This window comes from Drosophila eugracilis, unplaced genomic scaffold (assembly GCF_018153835.1).
Source record: "Drosophila eugracilis isolate 14026-0451.02 unplaced genomic scaffold, ASM1815383v1 contig_2088, whole genome shotgun sequence".
Lineage (NCBI taxonomy): Eukaryota > Metazoa > Arthropoda > Insecta > Diptera > Drosophilidae > Drosophila > Drosophila eugracilis.
In genome coordinates, this window is record NW_024572964.1 from 3,549,014 (window position 1) to 3,571,557 (window position 22,544).

The window sequence follows — 22,544 nt, forward strand, 5'->3', positions numbered from 1 at the left end:
TTTTCCATACAATTCATTGTCTTCTGTTTGGCTTTATTATTCCCCGTTTTTGGGAACTTGTTAAGGTTTATTTTCGTTTTCATTGTAATTTTTGCGACGCGCTATTGTTAATTAATTAAGTGCAGAAAAAGCATCATGAAATGATGCATGAAGAGATGTAACTCAATTAAGGAAGGAATAATGCTAGTAACTGATATTTCAGTGCAGATATTTAAGAGCTGGCTTTAACATTTTCCTTCTTAACAATAGGATTGCTAATATTATAGTTAGAAGTTTAATATTCATTTCCAAAAAGATGAAGTTTTCCTAACACTTTACTTTGGAAGCCTTAAACCAACTTTTGCTGCAAAGAATACTCTTAACCTTTTCCAAAACCTGTAAGTATATTCCATATCTGCCAGGTGACGAAAGGGGTTTAAAACCATAAAATTCAGATCGGGTGAATACCAATTAATGGAACAGTTCAAGCGAAAGATTGATTGGCAATCAGCAATCAACGCAACCTGCGACGTGTCAGAAATTAATGGGCTAAGCGAGACAAAACTTTGGAGCTGTTTTTCTCCGATTTTTTTTTTAATTTTGTATATTTTGAACGGCAGCGGCCACCACTCAAATGACAATTTCCGGCCGTCAGTTTGGCAGTGCCAATAAATTGGCAACCCTGCTCGTATTTCAACGGCCACGCAAGAAAAAAGGCAAAAGCACCGAATACTGAGTATCGGATCGAAAAGGCCGACATCATATGTGGGTGCCTAGAAAAATGACTCTATGGCAGCGATAACCATAAAGTTTTATGGCATTTTACATAGCATTAGTCGGTCCAAAAAAAGGTAATGCCTCTGCGAGTGTCTGTGAATGTTGTTAGCCAGTTACTAAATTTGGCTTAAATGAAGGCGAAACTTGTTACGTAGCCGGCCGGTGGTCGGCCCACATGGTCAGCATCTCTGGCTCAAATCATGAATGAATGAATGACTACAAGTATATAGCCCCGCAGCAGAAGTCTGTCACTCTGTCAGTTTGTCAGTCATTCACTCAGTCAGTCAGTCAGCTGGCCATAATTGATTTTCGAAACGAGCGCAGTAAACATGACGGCGACAAATTTTTCGTCTAAAATGTGACAAAATCTGAGGAGAAAAAAAGAGCAAAAACCGACGACACCATATCGAAAAACCGACAAAACCAACAATCGTGGCCATATGGACAACATGTGCATGCGACTGCAGAAATTGTTAATTCATTCATTAAGAGACCAAGTGGACGTCCAAGAAACGAAACCAAATCTAATGGGTGCGACTCAGAAAAGCCACTTGGAAATTATTTCAGTAGGCCGCAAAGACAAAAGGAAGCTCAGATGGTTGAACTTCGAATAGGAGCGGAGTTTTCATGGAAAAGGGCTTAAAAATTGCTTGAAAGTTTTTATATAAATTTACTAGTTTTTAAAATCTCTTAAGAACATTTTAAGATCCAATCTGTATTCTAAGATTGTCTAAAACCACTTTAATCAAAGTGCGAGGGAGGACAAATCTTAATAGCCAACAGCCATTACCAAGAATTCTATCAAAATCAAATTGCTGCCACAGACAGATCAAGAATATATACATATATAACTGAAAGATGACCCCTTTGCGGCTTGAAACGTCCCTGGCCTGGTCGCATCATTCAGTCAGTCGCTCATTCATTCAGTACACAACCACGCGCCCTGTGGCTGCATTTGGTGGCTAATTTGCATAGTTTTTCTGCTCGGTGTGCTTTATATTGCGTTGGCGTTTCGGCCCGGATCGTATTGGATCGCATATGGTGTATGGTAGGAACCTTAAGGCCTGGGAAAGTGTTGCGGCCTACCGGTGATAATGATAATGATGGCCACATGGAGATGATGATGACACTGTGGGAAACCTTAGCAAATGTGGGCTGCTGTCGCTAATGAGCTTGTATAGTGTCAGCAAAAACAGAAAACAGAAAAAAAATAAAATAAAAAAATACACTTAAATAAAACAGAAAATAGGAAATTGCTGAAACAACAGAACACTCAAATATCGGGGTCTTGGATCAAATGGCCCATATGTGTTCGTCTGTTTATTGTTTTGTTCACTTTATCCGCGCTTCCGTTGCAACATTTCCGCAGCTGAGGCAAGCGAAAAAAAAAAACAAAAAGGGGAATTAAATAAGGCAAATAATTCTGATTATCTAATTCCCATTAAAAAGCCGAAAGCAAACTCGATTAATTCATTCATTTACGGCGTGTGAAATTGATTGGGCGCAGGCTTTGGCTTTTGCTAGAAAATAAATATTTGCTAAATTGGAATTTGAGTTGTCATATCCGCTGCGACCATATACTCGTACATATATACCATCTGAATATATACATATATATATATAAAGATCTGCGTATCTATATGGTATATAGAGCGGGCAGTATTTTTAGTTGGGTGTTCAATCTTCTCGAGACTGGGGGGCAGACAGCGAAATGAAATGGTTACAGTGCGTGTTCAGTTGGCTGGGCGCCCGCCATTCGGCTTCTTTTGGCATGAATCATCCTCACCATAGCCATGATCATCATCATCATCATGATGATTATCATCATTTTGGTGGCTAGAACGGCCGGGTTTGAATTTTACAAAAATACGCATTTTTATGTTTACGGCGTAGTCTGGCAGACAGGAGGAGAAAATCTCGGCTCCTCCGCCTCCTCACGCACTCATAATTCCCAATCCGAAATAGTTTTTTGGCCAGCGAAAATTTACAACTTTGTCGCCGCACTGAAATTCAATTTGCCAGATATCGAAAAGTAGCCCCAACAAAATGGCAAATTTTCCAAACTGCGTACTAGGTTTTTCGTCTAAAGAGATTTTGTTTATCGCCAGACTATACGAGCTGTTAGAAATATCCCGCCATGGGCAGAAATAAATAATGTGTACATAAATTGCAGAGCTCACCTATTAAAAGGTTATCTCTCCCTCCGCTTTTGGGATCTACTATGCGGTCTGGCCCGAAAATATTCTTTTGGCTAATTGTCTAAACAAACGGTGCGAAATTATGTTAGAGATCTTTCCCTTGGGGGATTTTTTCCTATCCCTATGTTTTGGTTGTTATTCATTTTGGACTTGTTGCACAAGGCACGTGTGGTTCATTATTGGTCAGGGGATACTGGGCAGTACGTTGATTTAAGAGGGCGTGAATTTATAGAAAATATTACCAAATCTGCTTTGCATGCACTGCATGTTTTTCTAGCTGCAAATCAGTTTTAGACAAATCATTGGCCATGTATCTTTGCCTATTTCTTATTTTCCATATTCATAATATCAACAAGTAATATATTTGAAGCCCTAATGTGAAACATGGGCCACAAAAATCAATTCTAAATTCCTTAAATTCATCTTCAGCTAAAAAGTATGCAACATGTTTTAACTAACTTTTTACATTGTCAAGAAAAGTATTTTTACTCACCTAGCAAAACTTATCCCTTAAGTAAATAAATCATGATTTCACTTACCGGAATTTTAGATGTCCGCAGGAACTCCAGGAGAGCCTCCAACGAACCCAGCGTGGAGGCCTGGACATGGACGCCCGTCTGTGCCAGTTTAATATGACTAAGTGCACTCTTCAGTTCCTTAGCAACTTCATCTCTGGAAATAAAAATATTGATAAATACAAAACGTATATATAAAACTCAGATAAACGCACGTGCAAATCTCGACTTCATCCGGTTTGTGCGCAATCAGGAGATTGATACCTGCAATGGCCTTCTCCAGATCCTTGGCAGCGATCTTGACACCCTGGGCAGCCTTCACCTCCTTGTACTCCACATAGGCGTTCTTTACACGCAACTCCTTCATGGGCTGTGGCATCAACAGAGAGCGAATCTGAGTGACAATAGGTCCATCTGTTCCGGCCACAACCATGGTTTGACCCTCTCTCAGTTTTCCGTTAATCAAAATGGCATCGATGGTGGTTCCCAGACCTGGCAGTGCCTTTACCTCTAACACGGTGGCCTGCAGTTCCTCGGAGTACATCAAACGCTTGGTCAGCATGTTCTGACAGAAGTCAGCGATCATGAAGAGCAGATTACCCATGCCTTCGCCCGTAATAGCACTAGTTGGCACCAAGGAAATGTACGTCTTGGGATCTGAGTTCTCGTAGAACAGAGCAGCATTCAAGCCCTGCTCAGCAAACTGCAGAATCACCTCCTTTGTGCGCTGCTGGAACTCCAACTGTGTGTTGCTCTGCTGCTCCTTGAGCACATCTCTGACATCCCGTCTGCCCAGCTGTTTCCAGTCGTACAATCGATCGATCTTGTTGAGGGCCACAATGAATGGACACTTCTTCTTCTTGAGCAGCTGAATTGACTCAATGGTTTGCGGCTCCAGTCCGTGCATAATGTCCACTACCAGGATGGCAATGTCGCAAAGGGAAGATCCTCTGTTTCTCAAGTTACTGAAAGACTCGTGACCGGGTGTGTCGATGATCAATAGACCAGGCAAACGATGCTCGAATCCTGCGGATGCCTTCACGTACTTCGTCTGCTCCTTGATGGCTTCAATTGGGACATTAGTGGCTCCAATCTGCTGGGTAATGCCACCCGCCTCGGAATCCTGAACGTGAGTTCGCCTCAACTTATCCAGAATCTTGGTCTTTCCAGTATCTACATGACCTAGGACACACACCACTCCTGCTCTAAGTTCATCGACAGTTCTCTTCTTTTCCGCATCATCTTGACGTTTCAAGATTCGGGCTTCCGCTCGGAGTCTTCGTGACTCCGGATCATTGGCCAATGCCGTTTCCTTTTCCTCAGAGTCATCGCTATCCTCATCGGAATCATCGCTGTCATCATCATCCTCGTCACCTTCATCGTCATCTGTGCTCTCTTCTTCCTCAGCATCGTTCTTTCCGTTGTTGGTGGTCTGCGAGGATTCCTCCTCGGGTTCTGCCTCTGCTTCGCTGTCGGTAGCATCCCAGCTCTCCTTGACCACTTCCTCCTTCTCTTTCTTGGCAGCCGCTGCAGCGGCGGCGGCAGCAGCAGCTGCTTGTGCTTCCGCTGCCTTCCTGGCCTCCTCTTCGGCGGCATCTTCCTTGGGGCCCTTCTTCTTGTTCGGACGGATACGAGTTCCTGAAAGGAATAACTTGGGTTATTAGGGCGCTATTAAGGATATACCTTAAAATTATGATTTTTACTGATTCGTTGCTTGTTATTGAAATCCAAAAATAAATTAAGAATGTTATTTACTTGGCCATTGGTATTCAACTTACATAACTTATCCATCGTTTTTAAAATAAAATGATATAATCGAATATTATCTACCTTTCTTATCTTTCTCAAAAAAGAAAAACAAGAAACAGCGACAGTTGCGTGCAAATGTAAAGAGAAAGTGGATCCATTTACATAAAACGTGTTGCACAATTAACAAATAATGTTATTCAAAGTGTTTCAGTTTATGAACTAAAATGAGTTTTAAAAATAACTTTCACTAGCAAGTTGATATACATATTGGAAAATCTCTATCTAATACTTTATAATTCATATCATATTAAATTACCTGGTCGCGTAGGTCGCTTATCGTTAGGATCCGGAATTTCGAGTCCCTGAGCCTTAAGAGACTCTAGCAGAGCTTGTGCCCTGGCCCGATCCTCCTTCTGCTTTTTGGTTAGCAACTTGCCCTCGGCCTTTAGACGAGCCTTGCGCTCTGCCTCACGTTGTTTCTTTTTCTCCTTTCTCTCGGCCTCCAGACGCACTGCTTCTAGACGGGCTTCCTCACGCTCATCCTCCAGGCGTATACGTTCTGCCTCCTCCCGCTCTAAACGCTCCTCTTCCTCCTTGCGTTTTTTTAGCTGCTCCTGCATGGCGGCTACCATGGCGGCGGACATACCCTTTTTCTTGGTGTCCTTTTTCTCCTCCTCGGGCTCGGCCTTCTTATCCTTTTTTCCCTTCTTCTTGTTCTTGCTGGTCTTTTCCTCCTCTTCGCCGGCTTCAGGTTGGATTTCTTCTGAGACTTCGGGTTCGGGCTCTGGAGCAGGTTTCTCCACAGGTTTGGGCTTGGGCTCCGTAGCTGCCTTTTGCTTGGCAAGAGCAGCCTCCCTCTTCTGACGCTCTTTCTTTTCCTTCTTTTTTTGAGCAGCTGTCTTCATAGTACTGCCCCCGTCCTCATCCTCGCTGCCCTCATCCTCGTCAGGGTTGTCTGCAGCGGGAACAGGAGCTTTGGCCTGCTTCTTGTTCTTCTTCTTCTTGGAGAACTCATCTGCCAGTTCTTCTGGGGAAACGACGGTGGTGGCAGCTGGGACAGCCTCGCCGGCATACTCCGCTTGGAGTTCCGCTAACACTTTGTCTAGATCTTCATCGTCGTCGTCTTTGCCCTTTCGTTTTGCCTTTTTGCCCTTCTTTTCGTTCTTCTGGGGCTTGGAGACCACCTTTTCCTCCTCCTCTGACTGACTTTCCTGCACAGCCGGTTCATCTTGGTCATCGTCGTCCATTAGCAGCTCAAATGCCGACTTTTTGGAGGATTTTCCCTTGGTGGGCACCACCTCCTCTTCATCTGAGTCCTCATTTTTGGCTGCCTTGCCCTTTCCCTTGACATTGAGCTTCTTGACCCCTTTAGTTAGAGCTTGGACATCATCCTGGCCAGCTTTGTTGCCTTTCAGGGGCTGATTCTTCTTGTTGTTAAGACTCACCTGGTCGCTGTCCACGTCGGAACTGTAGAAAACCAAATAAATGTTAGAAAGTTTGCCAAGTTGGCAGGTGGCTATCCAAGCGACTCACATTTCGTCCGCCGAGGAACCGCCTTCGACCTTGGTCAGTATCTCTTTCTTGCCCTTTTTAGCTTTAACCATCTTCCCGTTTGCGACTGCAACACGCTCCTCCGCTGGCCAAAAACGAAAAGCCGTGGGTTATTCACCGCTGAAAGATCCGCACACGCGACGCTTCGGCAGCAAAAAAGAAGAGGAGGAAGACTTTTCCCTAGATGATCCTGGTGTTTCTGATCTTCTGATCCTGGTCCCGCTGCAGTGGCTCCTTCGGCTAGTTCCTGCTGCTGCAGAATTGGGCAATCAAAGGTTGAATTTGGCACGGTGGATTGCCAATTTTCAATCGGTTTAATTTAGCCGTGGAAATTCTGCACACAAACACGTTGGATGAGTGGGTGGGTGCGGGGGGTTGGCAGTGTGACCGTTGAGGGAATAACTAGAAAAGACAAGGGTTCGATGTGGAGTTATCGATTGCACTTATACCCTGTAGTCGCTGATTTAAATAGTATCTTGAATATAAAGTAGACATGGGCTTAAAGAAAAGGTTTATAGGAGAAAGAGTCCATTAAATTTAATTGAGAGGTAATAATGTCACTGGGTTCCAGCTCCTAAAAAGAAAAATTCCTTACTTCCTTAAAGTACTTACAATATTTATTTTATAATTACCTTCAACTTTTTATGGAATCGTGGTCACGTTGCCACGGCGCCGTCGTGCGCGGTTTAAGGAAAACCATTTATGGCCGCAAATCTGTTCTTGCACTCATCACATGTGTCGCAGTGTGCTATGTTATCTTCTTGTCAATTTTCGAATTTAAATTTGAAGAGATTTAAACATATTTTTTAACGTTGTAAATCACTAAGAATTTATGTTGTGCAATGCAAGAAGGAACCATCTATTAGCTTTTACCTCACATACATTCGTATCGCTTGTTAAATCAAAATGTATGAAGCCTTCTAACATATTTTGGAATCACAATTTTGGGTGCGTGCTATAACTTGCTAACAAGCTTGATTATAATGACTAAATGACATTAAAGTAAAAGGAAATTCTGATTTGTGACAACTTGCGATACAAACTTTCAAAACAGTTATGATACTTTATGAAAGGGTATATAAAATAGCTAGAACTAGTATATTTTTAAAAAGATATGCGTATTATACAGCATTTGGAGTGCGGTCCCACTTAAATTCCTTCTCTTAAAAGTTCGCAAAGACGCTTTTTGTTCGGATTTTATATCAAAATTCTTTAAATTTGAAAGCATTAACTATTTGAATTTACGAGATCGGTTAAGTAGTTAGTGCACTGTTTCAAGCACGTTAAGAATTTATGTAAGTTAAATAAAAAAACATAAAGCCGGTTGTAAATTTTAAAAAAGCCGGTAAAGCACTCTTAGTAATAACAATTCTTGGACCATAGCTTGACATCCTAGAACAATTGTTAATTGGATGATGTCCAGCGAAGCTTCCGGAAGTATAACAATCAAAGAAGAAGCATCCACGAGCGGCACGGCTAGCAATATTCCAGTAGAATCCAGCGAAACAGAGGTTTGTTTTAAATATGTAAGAGCGAGAAGGACATAGTAAGACAGGGATAACTGTAAAAACTGTTGCGCACTTTTCGTGTGAAAGCATGTGCTTGTTTTTCCACGTTTTTTAAATTACTCTGAAATCTGAGCATCGGAATTTCATAAGTTAATATATTTTTTTATTAAATATTTTTTATTTCAAATTTCTCGAAATATAAAACTTGTTCAAACAAATAAACAACGATTTAATTTACTGTCTTTAAATATGTTAAGTGCAACGATACACATAATATTATTCACAAAATCTCTTTAAAGTGAAAAAAAAATTTTGCTTTTGATATTGGAATATAAAAATTTGCCTAGTGTAAAGGTATGAATTGACAAAGTTAGGATCTTCAGCTTTCGGTCTTTAACCATTCGCAATCCTCTCATTGTTTACAATATCTTAGGCTAAGAAATCAGAGATTGGTGCTGACAAGGCAGAATCGCTGACTGAAGCCGAGGGCGGAAGGGCGGCGGATACGACGGAGACACATTTGAAGCGTCTGCAGAATCTGCGCAAGGAATTGGGTTACCTTAGCGAAACTGACTGGATGTACGAGAGTCTCGATAAAAAAACAACACAGTAGAAACCAGAAAAACAAAATGCTCACTTTCGTTCGGAAAATGATCAACAGTCCGGATCGTAACCGGGAGCTTATGTTGGAAAATTTGGAACGGGAAAATCGTTTTTTGGATCAAAAAGAAATGGAGGAGAAGATGGAACGCGCGCTTCAGGCGAATCCCTCTGAAATGGATTCGATTATTTCCAACCAGATGGAGAATTTAGCTCTGGACACTAACACAGAAGGAGTGTGTACCTCTAAAAAGGGTGTGATCACTAGCTTGACCTGCGACCGTGGAGTAATCGATAAAGACGTTCTCTTTGACAGCAAGGTGGCAGAGGGTATATTCCAGGAGCTAAATGTTGGCTGTGTCGTAGAATATCTGACCTTTACAAAGGGCGAATCAACGCGGGTGGTAAAGGTGAAGAGCATCCTTGAGCATACTTGGGAGGATTCCAACCAAAACAACGTGAGTTTATATTAAAAATGCTATTACAAACTAGAAAGATTAAATCTTTGAATATCTTATCTTAAACTTAGTATTCGAAACCATCTCTAAATGAATTAAAAAATCCAAATCTTTATTTTAGATCGAAGAAGCTTTAGACAAACTAAGAGATGAGAAGCCCACTTATTTTAACACCCAGATTAGAAGCGTGTTAGGCCTGATTCGCCAGCGATTGGCATCCTCCATAGACGTGGAGACGGAATACGGACAGATCACCGTCGAGCTAGACAACGTCGAGGTGTCCTTCATACCAAAAACGGGAGATCGGGTGCGCCTAGAGTGCAACATTCAGCTGGACGATGGTTTTGTTGATAAGCAAGGAGAAATCCTGCAGGTCACTAAGGTGTTTCCCACTCGCATCCAGGAGGGTGAAAAGTGCATAGTAGAGCGCGTTTATACGGATTTAGCGGTGCTGGATCCGGAAACCTACGTTCTGAAAACGGATCTGCCGCCCGGCATGGATCTTCATTTGGGCGATTTTGTTCTCGCCAATCTCATTGAGTGTCAGTATGTAAGTTAGTGGTGTGAAAATGCATTTTAAAGTATTTTCCTTAATAATAATTTTAATTCCATAGTCCAAATTTACGAGACGCGCTGTCAAAATAACTCCGCTGGAAAAAAACTTTGGGGTAACAAAATTGAGATCTCAGGGTTATAGTGGAACTTCCAGCAGTGGACACGCGGTATCGGTCAAGGGTAAAGATCGTATCATCACCACAGAACTCTGGCAAAAGCAGACTGTATCTATAAAATTGATCAATAACTTGGATCGCAAGCTGCTTCTGGAGAAAATTGTTGTCTCCAACGATAGTGAATCCCAGCTGAGCCTGATAGAACCGCTTGAGCCCAAGAACCTTAACAGCGGGGCCGAAATAACTGTGGTCTTCGAAATTCACACCCAGTTCCTAGGTGAAGCAACCGAGAACTACGTCATACATTTCGACAAATTCAAGGTGAGGCGCTCTTTTACGGTAATCGTTTGCGAAACAAAGGAACAAGCCGCTGAAGCTGAAAAACGTATAAAAGCGGCAGAAAGTCTCATTGCACCCGGAAGTAACGCCCTGCAGAGATCCAGATTCTACGCCAACCAGGTTTGGTGCAACAAGGGGGATGTGGTTCCGGGAGAACATTTGTTCACCAAACGCAGATTCATTGCCACGCGTTTAGGTTATTTTGAGGTGAGGATTTGATAATTTCAAATGTAATTCAAGTTCCAGTTTAAATGTAATACATATTAACAACATTTGTCGTTTTATAGGTCCCGCAAACTTTGCGCCAAATGTATTTGGCCATTGAACGGCGCCAAGATATGATTGATGCCATCGAGAAGCAATATCCATGCATCAAGGAACCCCTAACCGTTAGTAACTATGTACAGCGTTTCAGTGTGTTTCTTCACCTCGAGGAGATTGAGTGCTTTGTGAACTTTCGCAACTACGACAGAGAACGAGCCCATTTCCTGAGAGACGGAGACTATCTCGCACTTCAAATCGAGAATCTAGCCGAGCGTCGTCCTTCGCTGGTCTTAGGCGATACAGTTCGAGCAATAAATCCGTGGTTGGAACCCGATTCCCCGACGACCAAAACATATGAGGGCGTTATCCATAAAGTGCTATTTAACCGAGTTCTACTAAAATTCCACGCCAGTTTCCAGGAGAAATATAATGGCGAGGATTATCGACTGGAGTTTCATTTCTCGCGCTATGGTTACCGCAAGCAGCACCATGCCATCTCGAAGATTTTGAGTGTGTTGGGGGAAAACTTCCTTTTTCCCAATAAGGTAACAAAGCGCGAAAATCCGCAATTGGACGTGCGGATGGAGGGCGATGATATGTATCTATACGATTCGAAATTACCATGGTTTAATTCATCGCTCAACTGCATCCAAAAGCAGGCTGTCTTTAATATACTGCGCGGTGAAGCTGAAAATATTCCGTATGTGATCTTTGGACCGCCCGGCACAGGAAAAACCGTGACACTGGTAGAGACAATACTGCAGTTGGCGAAAAATGTCCCAAGTGCTCGAATATTGGTTGGGACACCTTCGAATAGCTCAGCTGATTTGTTGACAAAGAGACTCATTGACAGCAAAGCTTTGCTCCAGGGAGATTTCATTCGTCTTGTGTCCCAGAATCTAGTGGAGAAGGAGTTTATTCCTCCCGAACTGATGAGCTACTGTGCCACCATAGACTTAGGCTCCATGGGCTCCTGCGAGGAAAAAGTAAGCATAAATATATTTTCTTCCAAAGGAATGGAAATCCTTTAATACCATTTTCTTTATATAATAGATGGTGGTCACCGAATCGGGACTGAAGCTACGTTGCCAGATGAAGTTTATGGGATCCCACCGAATCACTATCTCCACAAGTGCTTCTTTGGGAAACTTCATACAGATGGGATTCCCACCGGGGCATTTTACCCACGTGCTTTTCGATGAGGCTGGTCAATGCACCGAACCTGAGACAATGATTCCTATTATAATGCTAACGAAAAACCGGAGTCAAGTGATTTTAGCAGGTGATCCTCGGCAGCTGCAGCCCGTTGTGATTAATTATTTTGGGAAGAATAACGGATTTTCCATATCATTCCTGGAGAGATTGCTGGAACAATCGCCCTATCGAAAGGATCTTCAGAGATATCCTAGCAACTCAGGTTACAATCCTGATGTTCTGACCAAGTTATTGTACAATTACCGAGCATTACCGTCGATTATGAGCATATATAACAAACTCTTCTACGATGACGAACTAATCTCTGTTTTATCCGAAAAAGATTCGAGGGAAATTCAGCTTCTAACCAAGCTACGATGCGTTTTCGAGCCCGAAAAGGATTGGCCGCAAGCGCATGGGACGTTCTTCTATGGAATCACTGGAGAGAACAGGCAAGACATCGATTCCCCTTCGTGGTATAATCCTCATGAGGTCAAGGAAGTATTCCTCATGACCATAGCTCTGTATCGTGCTAATGTAACACCAGAACAGATCGGAATACTCACGCCATATGTGAAGCAGGTCAAGATGTTGCGAAACATGTTCGTTGGGACAGATGTGGCCATGCCGAAGATTGGTACCGTTGAAGAGTTTCAGGGACAGGTGGGCTGCCAAATAACAAAAACGTTTCTTAGATTTAACTATAAAAACTTTATATAATTCCCAGGAACGTGACATTACTCTCATCTCCACGGTGCGCTCTACGGAAGCAATCCTCAAAACAGACGCCCTGTATTCCTTGGGCTTTGTGCTTTCCCACAAACGTATGAACGTGGCTGTTTCCCGGGCTCGTGCCATGATGATCATATTTGGGAATCCCCGTCTTCTAGCCGTCGATGAATGTTGGCGCCAACTCATCCTGTATTGTGCCAATAACAATGCCTATTTCGGTTGTGACTTGCCCGAATCTATCGTAAATCAGGAGGATGAAGATCCAGTTCGGTTGGAAGCTTTTGTGCCTTAACTCGTTTACCAAATATTCATATCTCTTAAGCCTGACGTAATGTATTATTAGCACACAAAGTGCTATATTAAGGAATAAAGTGACTCCAAATGATCTTTTTCTTTTCTTCTTTTTTTTTGGTTATTAAGCTAAGAAATTAGAAGTTTTGATCCTATAGTGTTATTTAAAGAAAGAGCAGTGGCGTTAGGGTAGTTAGTCCTATTAAATATTTTGGTATTTCAATTAAAAAATTAATTAAAAAAACTGTTTTTTAAATATTAGGAAAGTCGTTTTACCAGTCTGGCAACGCTAGTTCTTAGCTTTTCTGTTTGACAACACTAACAGGAACCGTTATCCCGCCATGTTTTATTTGCATTTTGTTTTCTCTTCATTTGTTTTGGTTAGTTCCACGAAAAGTCTTTGACTTAACAGTTAGTGGCACCTATTAGTAAATATTTGTTCGGTGTTGCGACGTTATGGACCGGAACTTGGCTGCCGAGCAAAACATCTTCGTGATTAACCACAAATCGGAGAAGAATATTCTACAATCTGACGTTGAGGTCAGTGGAATGAAAAATGTGCATTTTTTTATAAAATAATTAAAATTTATTAAATAAAAATTACTTAACAGCGCCTATCAAAGACCCACTGGCTTTGCGATTATGCTCGTGATATATTTCAGACCATGAGGGAGCAGGAACTCCGCCGGCTCCCGATGTTTTTCCTTTCGCCGCAATCGGGCGAGCGGCACAAGATGCTGCAGTTGCTTCAACTGGCAGCCCGCACACACAAACTGAGTCGCTGTGCACTGCATTTGGGTGAGCATAGAAATGAAAAAACATTTTTTCATAGAACTTTCGAACATACTTTGCGGGCTACTCAATTAATTTAAAATTTTCTTGGTAATCCATTGGATATCCGCTTCTTCTCAGCTGTTTATTATATGGATCGCTTTGTAGACCACTACAAAATCCGTTCAGACAAGCTCTTCTTAGTAGCGATCACCTGTCTTCATATAGCAGCACAGATTGAGAACACCGAAGCGTTTATACCGCGTTATAGCGATATGAACCGCTTGGTCAGGAATGCATACACTGCATTCGAATACAAGGCTGTGGAGAGGAAAATGCTTTGCTTCCTCAACTTTGAGCTATTGCGTCCCACAACTGCCAGTTTTGTAGAGCTCTTTGCCTGCAGCTTTCTCACTCGCTCAGACTTCGCCGCTTACATCGATATGTTGGATGAGTGCGAGAGGCATCAGAATATCCAGCTGTACCGGCGATTCGGAAGCTTCGAACAAATGTTGGCCACTTTGGCTCAATCTCTGCTCCGCATGGCAGATTACACCTTGAACAGTGAGTCTTGACTTTCCATAGAACAGATGACTTAACAAACATTTGTAGTTTCCAGATTTTCCAATGATGCGCCCTCCCTTTTGGCCGCCGCCTGCATTGCTGCAGTTCGCCAGGTCCACGGAGTCAAACGCTGGTCGTCGTACCTCACTGAACTGACCTCCTATACAGAGGCGAATGTGGAGCCCTACATGGATGTCTTAACAGACTTTCATTACTTTCAGACTATCCAAACCGTTTGGAACGGTACCAATGGTCAGAACAATCAAAATTTATCCAGTCCCGATTCTGGATTTGAGGAGTCGCTGACGGATAGAACAGAGCTGGTGGTATCGGAGGAAGTGGTCACCGTAGAGGTGGAGACCTACAACATTGTCACTGTGCAACTGCAGGACAGAACTCCAGATTCAACGACAACGCCTATCAAAAACCAAACCAATCTCAAACGTCCTCGCTCTGAAGACAACCTCGATAATCTCGAAAATCCGCGTCCAATAAAACAAGCCAAGACAGAAGAGAATGAATCTTAAGATAAGTAACCCAAGGAATGTAAAAACTATTACCATTTGGAGGAAATCCAAATAGTTTTAAGGTGCCCAGACATCAATAACGTAGATATGACCCTGTTCAATTGAGTTGAACCGTCGCCATATCATAATCGTAACATTCAGCTTTAATATATATGTATTTAATATATATTTGAAATTATCTTATAAACTTATGAATACAAAATGTCAAAAACTCAACAAAACAGAAGCATTATCAACTAAAAACAACAAAGACATTATTTATAATTTGTTAAAAAAACAATGGCCCTTGTTTAATTTTATCAGACATTTTCGGGAGGTTTCAAATTCAAAAATTTCTTATAACTAAAATGATTTACAATTAAAATTGGAGTGCCAATTAAGGAACAATTAAAAGGTCATTAAGGCTTTCTTATTTTTACATTTGCATTTATGACTTAAATGTGAGTTTTTACGAAAAAATCGAGATAGTTTTCAGGATCTAAAGCTAACTTTGGACAATTCTTAATAAATCTGTAACTTTTAAAATGGAAAAATGAATTAAGCTATTTGCTATATATGCAAAATTTTAAATGAGATATTTAGTAGATTTAACAGAATGTTTAAGGTGGTTTGCTAAATACTGACATACAAATTGCTAGAATAAATGCCTAGATTTTATGATATTGTCCAAAGTTTACCTCTCGCCCCTAAGATTTTGCGTCGTCAAGATGGGAACAGCTTAAGTAAGAGCGTCATTCGTACCAGGATAGCACACACTTTTCAATTTCATAGTTTTCTCATAAATCTAGCCTATCTGCTAAATGCACGAAGTGGGAATGCATTGAGGAATCCGGAAAATCGGTGTAACAATCGTATTGGGAAATGTCAAACTAACTAACTTACATAAAACCTGCATTGCTATCCCAGTGTGGTAAGTAGTAGTGTGGGGAATGGTGTTTGTAAACATAAAGGTCGCTCGAATTTACAACATTTACAGGACATCTGTACAAGGATCAGCCTTTATCGCTGCATGTCGCGTCGTTTCAATACATCGAAGATCACATCGGAGGCATTTTGTTTGTTAGGATCGTGACCGGACTCGTCCTCAGAGTCGGTTTGCTCAAGTAATGGCACTGTCAGCGTTGAGTGCGATTTTACATGGACACCCGCAATGGCACTACCCTCGTTGAATTTATATTCGCCCGTAGACTGGTCTTGGTCGTTATCAGATTCCAAGTCTTTCTGCTGCCTCTGAGTCTCCTTCATACTAGTGTACTTGTGCAGAAGATGGCAAACAATACCCGCCAGGCAAATGACCAGGCCAATGTAGTTAATCACACTCAGCTGGTCTTTTTTGAGGGTCACAGCCAGGGCCAACTGGCAGATGTCCTTGAAGATACCGGCTATGGAGAGCGTTAGGCTGGAGGTCTTGCACAGAACCAGAAACTCGCTGAATTCCATGAGGAAGGCCAGCAAAGCCCCGGCTGTTATCTTGGCAATTGCCCAGGTTATTTCGTTCGATGTGTGGGTGTGGAGATCTTCAATCACCGCGACGAAACGGGCTCCTACAAAGAAATGGCTCTTATTATATTCAAATTTGATTTAATAAGTTTCAAAACCCACCTTCGAGAACAATGACCAAAGGCACTAGCGATGCAATCATCCATGGCTGCATGTAGTATATCATGTCGATGGGATTGTGCAATCCCAGCTTCGACTTTTGCATTATGAACTGCGCAAAACTCCATCGCAATCCGCTGCTCAGCGAGGCAAAGAGGATGAAAAAGAAGCCCAGGGCATTGAACTGGGTGGACTTGTAGGTGAACATCACCAGGCCAGTGCCTATCAGGCCCACAATCGAGACCAGATACCAGCTCTGAAAGTAAACAATGCCTTTAATGCACAATCTATATTGCGGTAGCCAAATATAAACATTTTCTGCAACGCATTTTGCATGTTTTATATATGGAAAAATCTATGTATATTCTTTTAACACCTAAAAGAATAGCAACATTCCCGCATATTTATAAATTTGGGAAATATACTTTTCTATAACGAAAAATAATGTCTAGCTATATTTCTACATTAGGTTATTGACAATTGGTAATCTACAAAAATATTTCCCCTGATATTGTTTTTATCTATTTTTATCATATTCATTGTAGGCATATAATGATAAGAACTAATCATTATGGCATTTTGCTTTGATTTAAATCAGAAAAATAAAATACCCTTTCATTGAAACACAAGTTAATGATAAAGAGAAGCCCATGAAACTCTAAATGGAAGTTGTGTACCAGAGATATAAAGGAGCTTCACATATCTGATTCTGCCCTACAACTCACAATACATGAAAATAATAATTAATAATGGATAGAAAGCTTAAAATGTTGTGTAGTCTTATCAGTTCTCTATAGATATGATAAAATATTTTACACTTTTAAGCCTTTCAAATAATTGAATAGATACTTTGAAGATAACTTCTTTACCTGAGCTTACATATAATTATTTCTATAGAAAGTTCCCTCTTTATGCCAGGTGAACGGCTTATCGCTTCTATAATTTATGGCTTCCCAGCTTAACTCACCTTCTTTTCCAGTCCCAAAGCGATGGCGAATAGCAGGATGAAGACGATAGTTGATGATTTCGTCATTGTGTATAGTGAGATGGGCACCAGGGCCAAACCCCAGTTAGAGAATCCTATATCAATCGCACTGGCTACTCCCGTGGGTGCCATCTTCCTTAGGGCAATTCGCCAATCCAGCTGTACCCTCGATCTGCCCATTCGCAGCCTATAGATCTTCCGCGCCAAGGCAGCTAGAAGAAACTTCACAACCAAGTGATACGACACAATGGCCAGGGGAAAGGGCATCTGCCGGTTGATGTCGGTTTGATAGAAGGTCAGCGATATAGAAAGCGTCAGATACAATAGTATTATGGCCAACGTGCCCACGGCCATTTGCATCATCATGTTCTGGTTCTGAGCCGACGTGGCCGTTTCCGCAGCTCCCGCAGATTCACCGGTTCCGGACTTCCCGCTGGCGTACTTAAAGTTGCTCTGACGCAAACGATGGCCATTGCTCAACTGCGTTTTCTGAGCAATACTGAGTTCGATCTCCTCGTCTTCCGCATCACTGGCATTTCCATTTCCACCCGCCTCACCACTGGAATTCAGCCGCTCGTACTTGGCTGCTACCATTATATATTATCGGGAATACCTGGTAAAGATGATATAGAGAGTGAATGGTATAGTAAAAATATTGGAAACGCAACGCGGCAACTTACTACTTTCGTTATCTTGAAGTCTACGTCCATATGTATCAATATGTTCCGGGTATTTTGCTGCTTTTCCGCTTCTTTGCCTGTTATCTGCTACGTTTCTATATATGTATATATTTTTCGACTCGGCCGTGCAATAATGGAAATGGCTTTAATGGGTTTTTACGCTGCCATTTCGACCAAAACTTCTGTTTTTCGGTTTCGTTTCTTGCCAACTGTTTATACACAGGCAGTGCTGGCTGGTTGGCTAGTTTCCCGATAGAGCTGATTAGCGGGGGAGGACTAGTACAGCGGTTTTGGCTAAATGTGCCAGTTCCGGGGACAGGTGGGTGTATGTTATCGATGTATCGATTGCGCCAACTTGGCAAATAATTTAAACAAAGAGACTATTTCTCTCTGTTTAAATTACGTGTTTTATTTGCATTTAACCCTAGACTAGCTTTGTAGATAAAACCAAGTAAATTCTGTCCGTTATTAGAATCTTGAAAATGATTCTAAAATTTGTCAAAATACGGTGGCATTGTTTTTATCACAAAACATAATCTACTTCGAAGTTAAAATTAAAATTTTTAGAGAGACGATAAATAAATTTGAATTACTTTAAAATAATATGTGTGTGTATTAATATCGAAAATTCGTTACCTCTGATTATCTCATAAAAATGACAGTATTATGTTCATAACTTTGCCAATAATGGTGCGAATATGGAATGTGATACCTCGTTGAGCTTGTTTTTTAATTCCTAGTAAAAATGCATTCACCTTAATTTTTTGTCATTTTTTGCAAAATACAGATTATATTAACGAATATGTTAGTATTATGTCCATAACACAGGCAATAATAGTCCAAAAATGGATATCCATGAATTACATATTTGTTGTTTGTTTTTATTCACTTTCCACAATTGTATAACATTTTCTTTTCAGGAACCTCGTCAAATTATCCAAGCTATTAAAACGCCTTGATTTAAACTTTAAAAGTATTACAATTATCGAAAGTGCGCTTAAATAAATGCATTTTAAGTGCCGGTTTTTAAGATTTCGCTACAATTGCTTGAACAACTAAATAAGATAACTTCTTGATATAGGTAAACTGCTAATAGACATATTTGATCTTTCTTAATATGGTCAATTTCATTCCTATGCCGTGTTCAAATGCTGGATGACAATAGGAGCTGTTTTAAATGAAGAAAGGAATAAATTATTTTCAATAGAACATTTTACATAAGAAATTTACATACCCAATCGGACGACCGCGATAATAGTGCCAAAAAGGATGAAATTGAAGCGGACTTCGGAAGCCACTCGTTTTTGTTCCTCGGCGGGATCTGGTTGGGATTGTTGCAGGCGGAACATTCTGATGCTTGTTGTATTACTTATTTATTTATTTACAAGAAAAACGTGCGGCGCACTAAAAACTTATATTAAAGTGCCCGTTAATCAATAACTAGAATATACCGTCCCGTGAAAATACTAACACTTGCCGCCGTGCTTAAAACAATTTATATAGTGCTAGAGAATAGCTAGAAACTATTAAATATCTTATTATCATTTTTCGATTTATAAAGAGGCTTTCAAAATGCTTGTAAGAAAAGATAACTACAAATATTCCAAAATATTAAGAATATAATATAGCTATAGCTATATAATCATATTTTTCCACCTCTTGACAAAAACTTTCCTGATATGGTTTTCGGTATATTTTTGCTAATCCGTGTGGTCACACTGATTTTAAGGAAGGATAAAAATCCGTGAGTATCCTGCTCGCCAAAAAAAGGATTTTTAGTTGATTTCAGCAGCAGCAACTCGTCGGATTCGTTGCGCGTTTAATTTTCGCGAATTTCCTCCAAAGCTCGTACAACTAAAATCGAAGTAAAAGAAAAATAACATCCAAAATGCGGTGCGGTTTAAAAAAATAAATTTTCGAATCCTTTTTTGAAATAAAAAGTGCAGAAAGCACAACGACAAAGTGAGAAATATACCGAGCAGTGCAGTAAATAACATAGAATATACATCAAAATGTCGACAGTTGTGGAACAGGTGAGAGGGAGTGTATATAATGCTAATCAAATATCGAAAAGAAATCCTTTTTCATTTGCCAAGCTTATATAAACGGAGATTATCAGTCATTTGGCGAAATGTTACGGTATTTCGACTCCAAGACCGCCGACTGCGTAACATTCAGTGTCAGTGTCTGTCAGTCTGCAAAAGAATGTGTTTGTGTATGTCCATTAGGGTGGCTCAAAGGACAAAGAAGACGTAGTTAGATAGTGAAATTTAGTCTTATCTATGGGCAGGGTCAGTACATTTAGCTATTCATAATTTAAGGGAATAACATGAAATAAGTTTTAAATTTGAATTGAAAAAATAAATTTTTATTTATAAGTTTTGAAACGAATTAATTGTCTTTCACATGGTTTTACAATTTCCTGCAAAGATTTTTCATACAAATAATCTCAGATTTGGAGTCACCCTAATTTACACGATACTCCCGCCTTTGTGTCTTAGTCTGCGTGCGTGTCTGTGTTTGGTTGTTTTTGCATTTCCATGGCAACGTAACGGCAACTTCCTGAACGCCCGCCGCTTTCGATTTGACAGTAAAATTCGATTAATTTCTAATCGGCAGAAATCAGTGTGACAAGTGCAGACGACTCCTGGCCAAATATAAATAGCTGCCATTTTGCAAACCAATTTCAATTCCCCATTCACCCACAGCACACACATACATATAGCACTCACACCCACATATGTACTATACAAACACACAGGCGCGATGTAGCATGCAAATTCGGTTTGCTCTTGTGGGTGTGGGTGAAAGTGTCCTAGTATCGGTGGCCTGGTGTCGGCGAATTGACATTTTGTTGCACAAAATCCTTCATCCTTCAACCGTCGACCATTGCCGAGCGCCTTGGGCCATTTTCAAGTGCAGTCACACTCCCCAATCGACTCGACTTGACGTCATAAATGCATAATGAAGCGGTTGCTATTTCGCCAACAGTAGAGCTTCGAATTGTGAAACTTGTATTATTTTTAAATAATACCTATGCTTGTTAAACTAATAAACAGTTTTAAAAGGATTAAAATAGATTCTGAAATATATATAGTATTCCATACTTCTGTATTAGTTTTCTAACTAAAAAGTTTCTACAATGTAAATAAATGCATATTCAGGGAATTTTTTGATAAATTATGCAAATATTTATTCACATTTTAGGTTCTTTATTCAATTTAAAAATAAATCTATCTTGCAAGTTTCATACTTTATTTTTATTTTGCAAAGAGAAAACATAAACAAAGAATTAATTTGTTGAGTAGTTTTTATTTTACCCTCTTTGACCCAATTTGTTGTTGACATTCATTTAGTAAAATGGCAAATGCCATTCGGCTTTATTATTTCAAATTCGTTTGACTGCATTTGGCATTTTTATTAAAGAAATATTTTTGTCATGAAAGTCACAGTCTCTGTGAAAAGTATAATAATAATATCATAATTAATTGAACTTTTTTTGCAACCTAAATTATGCCAGCTAATAGAAAAAGTTTTGCGTAAGTACATGTGTGTTATAAACTGGAAGATCCTGTTATTCACATTAGCAAAAAATCATCGCTACTTTGGTAAATTACCCTCAACCTAAGCTGATTTAAAGATTTCCCTTTGTTCTTCCGTTCAACTTTTCCAATTTCATTTAATTCCTGCAGCAAATCCGTCTCTTTCCCTGCCATCGTGGCTTTAATCAATTCCCCCCAGCTGGGACCAAGTAAAACTTAATATTTTCCTACTGGAATTTCGCAGCGAGTCCTGTGTTCTCCTTGATTTTCATCCTGTCAAGTCAAAGTCAGTGGAACTTTTGTTGCATACTTTTCTGGGCGCGCATGTAGCGCGAGTCATTACGTTTTATAGACTTTATAAGAAGTTTCGTTTATGCAGTTTGCTCGAAACTTTTCACCTAGGTAAATGCATGTATATGCGTATGTATCTTTGGCTTTTTGTTCGCCTTGGAATTGTGGTGGCAAAATAAACATTCCACTGTTTCGGTGAGGATCCTCCTTTATGGCCCCGGCCATTAAAGTTTTTCCAGCCAACATGCTGCTGATGGATGTAACGTTGAAAATCGGAGCCATTACTCCTGCGGTTGGCAAATGCTGAAGTCATAAAATTAATTTAGAGAAAAGCTGGCGCTTAGTTCTTTAGAAAATGTTGCCAAATTGTGGCTGCTAAAAAATCACAGAAAATAGTTTTCATATGAAAACTAGTTTGATGTTTTTGCAAGACTTAAAAAAGAAACTTTTGACAAAGTACTTTTAAATTTTTAAATACTTCTAACAAGTTTTTCAGTCATAAAACTAATTTTTAAAAGCCTTTAAGCAAACAAAAATGAAATCTAACTATTATAAAAAAAGAGGTAAAAATCCTTAAAAAATCATGTAAATTCTGAGAGCATCTTAGCTTGGCCTACTATTCCTGATATCTCCTTTTATTCCTTAGACCGAAGCTCCCCTGAAACCTGAACTTATAATAAAATATTTCAATGCTTGATGCTTTAATTTATGCGGCCATAAAGGCCAAGCGTCTGATATACATATATATACATAAATACA

General features: G+C 40.3%; 7 protein-coding genes across 7 annotated transcripts in view; 4 read left to right on the forward strand and 3 right to left on the reverse strand.

Annotated features, from left to right (window-relative positions):
* The window catches only part of LOC108107967 (eukaryotic translation initiation factor 5B), a 33,838-nt gene extending 26,499 nt beyond the window's left edge, over positions 1 to 7,339 (reverse strand). Inside the window, exons 1-4 of the mRNA XM_017215808.2 lie at positions 6,752 to 7,339; positions 5,535 to 6,685; positions 3,685 to 5,107; positions 3,494 to 3,626 (exon numbers count right to left, since the gene is read on the reverse strand). Of these exons, the coding sequence (XP_017071297.1) occupies positions 3,494 to 3,626; positions 3,685 to 5,107; positions 5,535 to 6,685; positions 6,752 to 6,822 (2,778 nt within the window). The 5' untranslated portion in view covers positions 6,823 to 7,339. The remainder of the gene's footprint in view (positions 1 to 3,493; positions 3,627 to 3,684; positions 5,108 to 5,534; positions 6,686 to 6,751) is intronic.
* Positions 7,340 to 7,933: 594 nt separating this feature from the next.
* LOC121529911 lies at positions 7,934 to 8,890 on the forward strand. Its single transcript, XM_041817980.1, has 3 exons — positions 7,934 to 8,064; positions 8,153 to 8,280; positions 8,711 to 8,890. The coding sequence occupies exons 2-3, from the start codon at positions 8,182 to 8,184 to the stop codon at positions 8,888 to 8,890; spliced, it is 279 nt and encodes a 92-aa protein (XP_041673914.1). The 5' UTR covers positions 7,934 to 8,064; positions 8,153 to 8,181.
* A 16-nt stretch (positions 8,891 to 8,906) lies between these two features.
* Positions 8,907 to 12,920, forward strand: LOC108108153 (probable RNA helicase armi). The gene is made up of 6 exons (XM_017216085.2): positions 8,907 to 9,335; positions 9,457 to 9,885; positions 9,950 to 10,552; positions 10,633 to 11,595; positions 11,663 to 12,466; positions 12,531 to 12,920. The coding sequence occupies exons 1-6, from the start codon at positions 8,907 to 8,909 to the stop codon at positions 12,825 to 12,827; spliced, it is 3,525 nt and encodes a 1,174-aa protein (XP_017071574.1). The 3' UTR covers positions 12,828 to 12,920.
* A 273-nt stretch (positions 12,921 to 13,193) lies between these two features.
* LOC108108096 (cyclin-J) lies at positions 13,194 to 14,968 on the forward strand. Its single transcript, XM_017215993.1, has 4 exons — positions 13,194 to 13,366; positions 13,438 to 13,624; positions 13,739 to 14,161; positions 14,210 to 14,968. Exons 1-4 carry the CDS (start codon positions 13,283 to 13,285, stop codon positions 14,686 to 14,688), a joined length of 1,173 nt encoding a protein of 390 aa, XP_017071482.1. The 5' UTR covers positions 13,194 to 13,282; the 3' UTR covers positions 14,689 to 14,968.
* LOC108108095 (solute carrier family 35 member C2) lies at positions 14,840 to 18,721 on the reverse strand. Its single transcript, XM_017215991.2, has 4 exons — positions 17,953 to 18,721; positions 17,255 to 17,885; positions 16,291 to 16,543; positions 14,840 to 16,232 (listed from the first exon to the last, which is right to left on the reverse strand). The coding sequence occupies exons 2-4, from the start codon at positions 17,864 to 17,866 to the stop codon at positions 15,688 to 15,690; spliced, it is 1,410 nt and encodes a 469-aa protein (XP_017071480.1). The 5' UTR covers positions 17,867 to 17,885; positions 17,953 to 18,721; the 3' UTR covers positions 14,840 to 15,687.
* Positions 18,722 to 18,812: 91 nt separating this feature from the next.
* Positions 18,813 to 19,382, reverse strand: LOC108108097. The gene is made up of 2 exons (XM_017215994.1): positions 19,187 to 19,382; positions 18,813 to 19,120 (listed from the first exon to the last, which is right to left on the reverse strand). Exons 1-2 carry the CDS (start codon positions 19,299 to 19,301, stop codon positions 19,086 to 19,088), a joined length of 150 nt encoding a protein of 49 aa, XP_017071483.1. The 5' UTR covers positions 19,302 to 19,382; the 3' UTR covers positions 18,813 to 19,085.
* Positions 19,383 to 19,750: 368 nt separating this feature from the next.
* LOC108107938 (ras guanine nucleotide exchange factor B) overlaps positions 19,751 to 22,544 on the forward strand; it is a 43,116-nt gene continuing 40,322 nt past the window's right edge. The window contains exon 1 of the mRNA XM_017215769.2: positions 19,751 to 19,985. Coding sequence (XP_017071258.1) covers positions 19,965 to 19,985 — 21 coding nt within the window. The 5' untranslated portion in view covers positions 19,751 to 19,964. The remainder of the gene's footprint in view (positions 19,986 to 22,544) is intronic.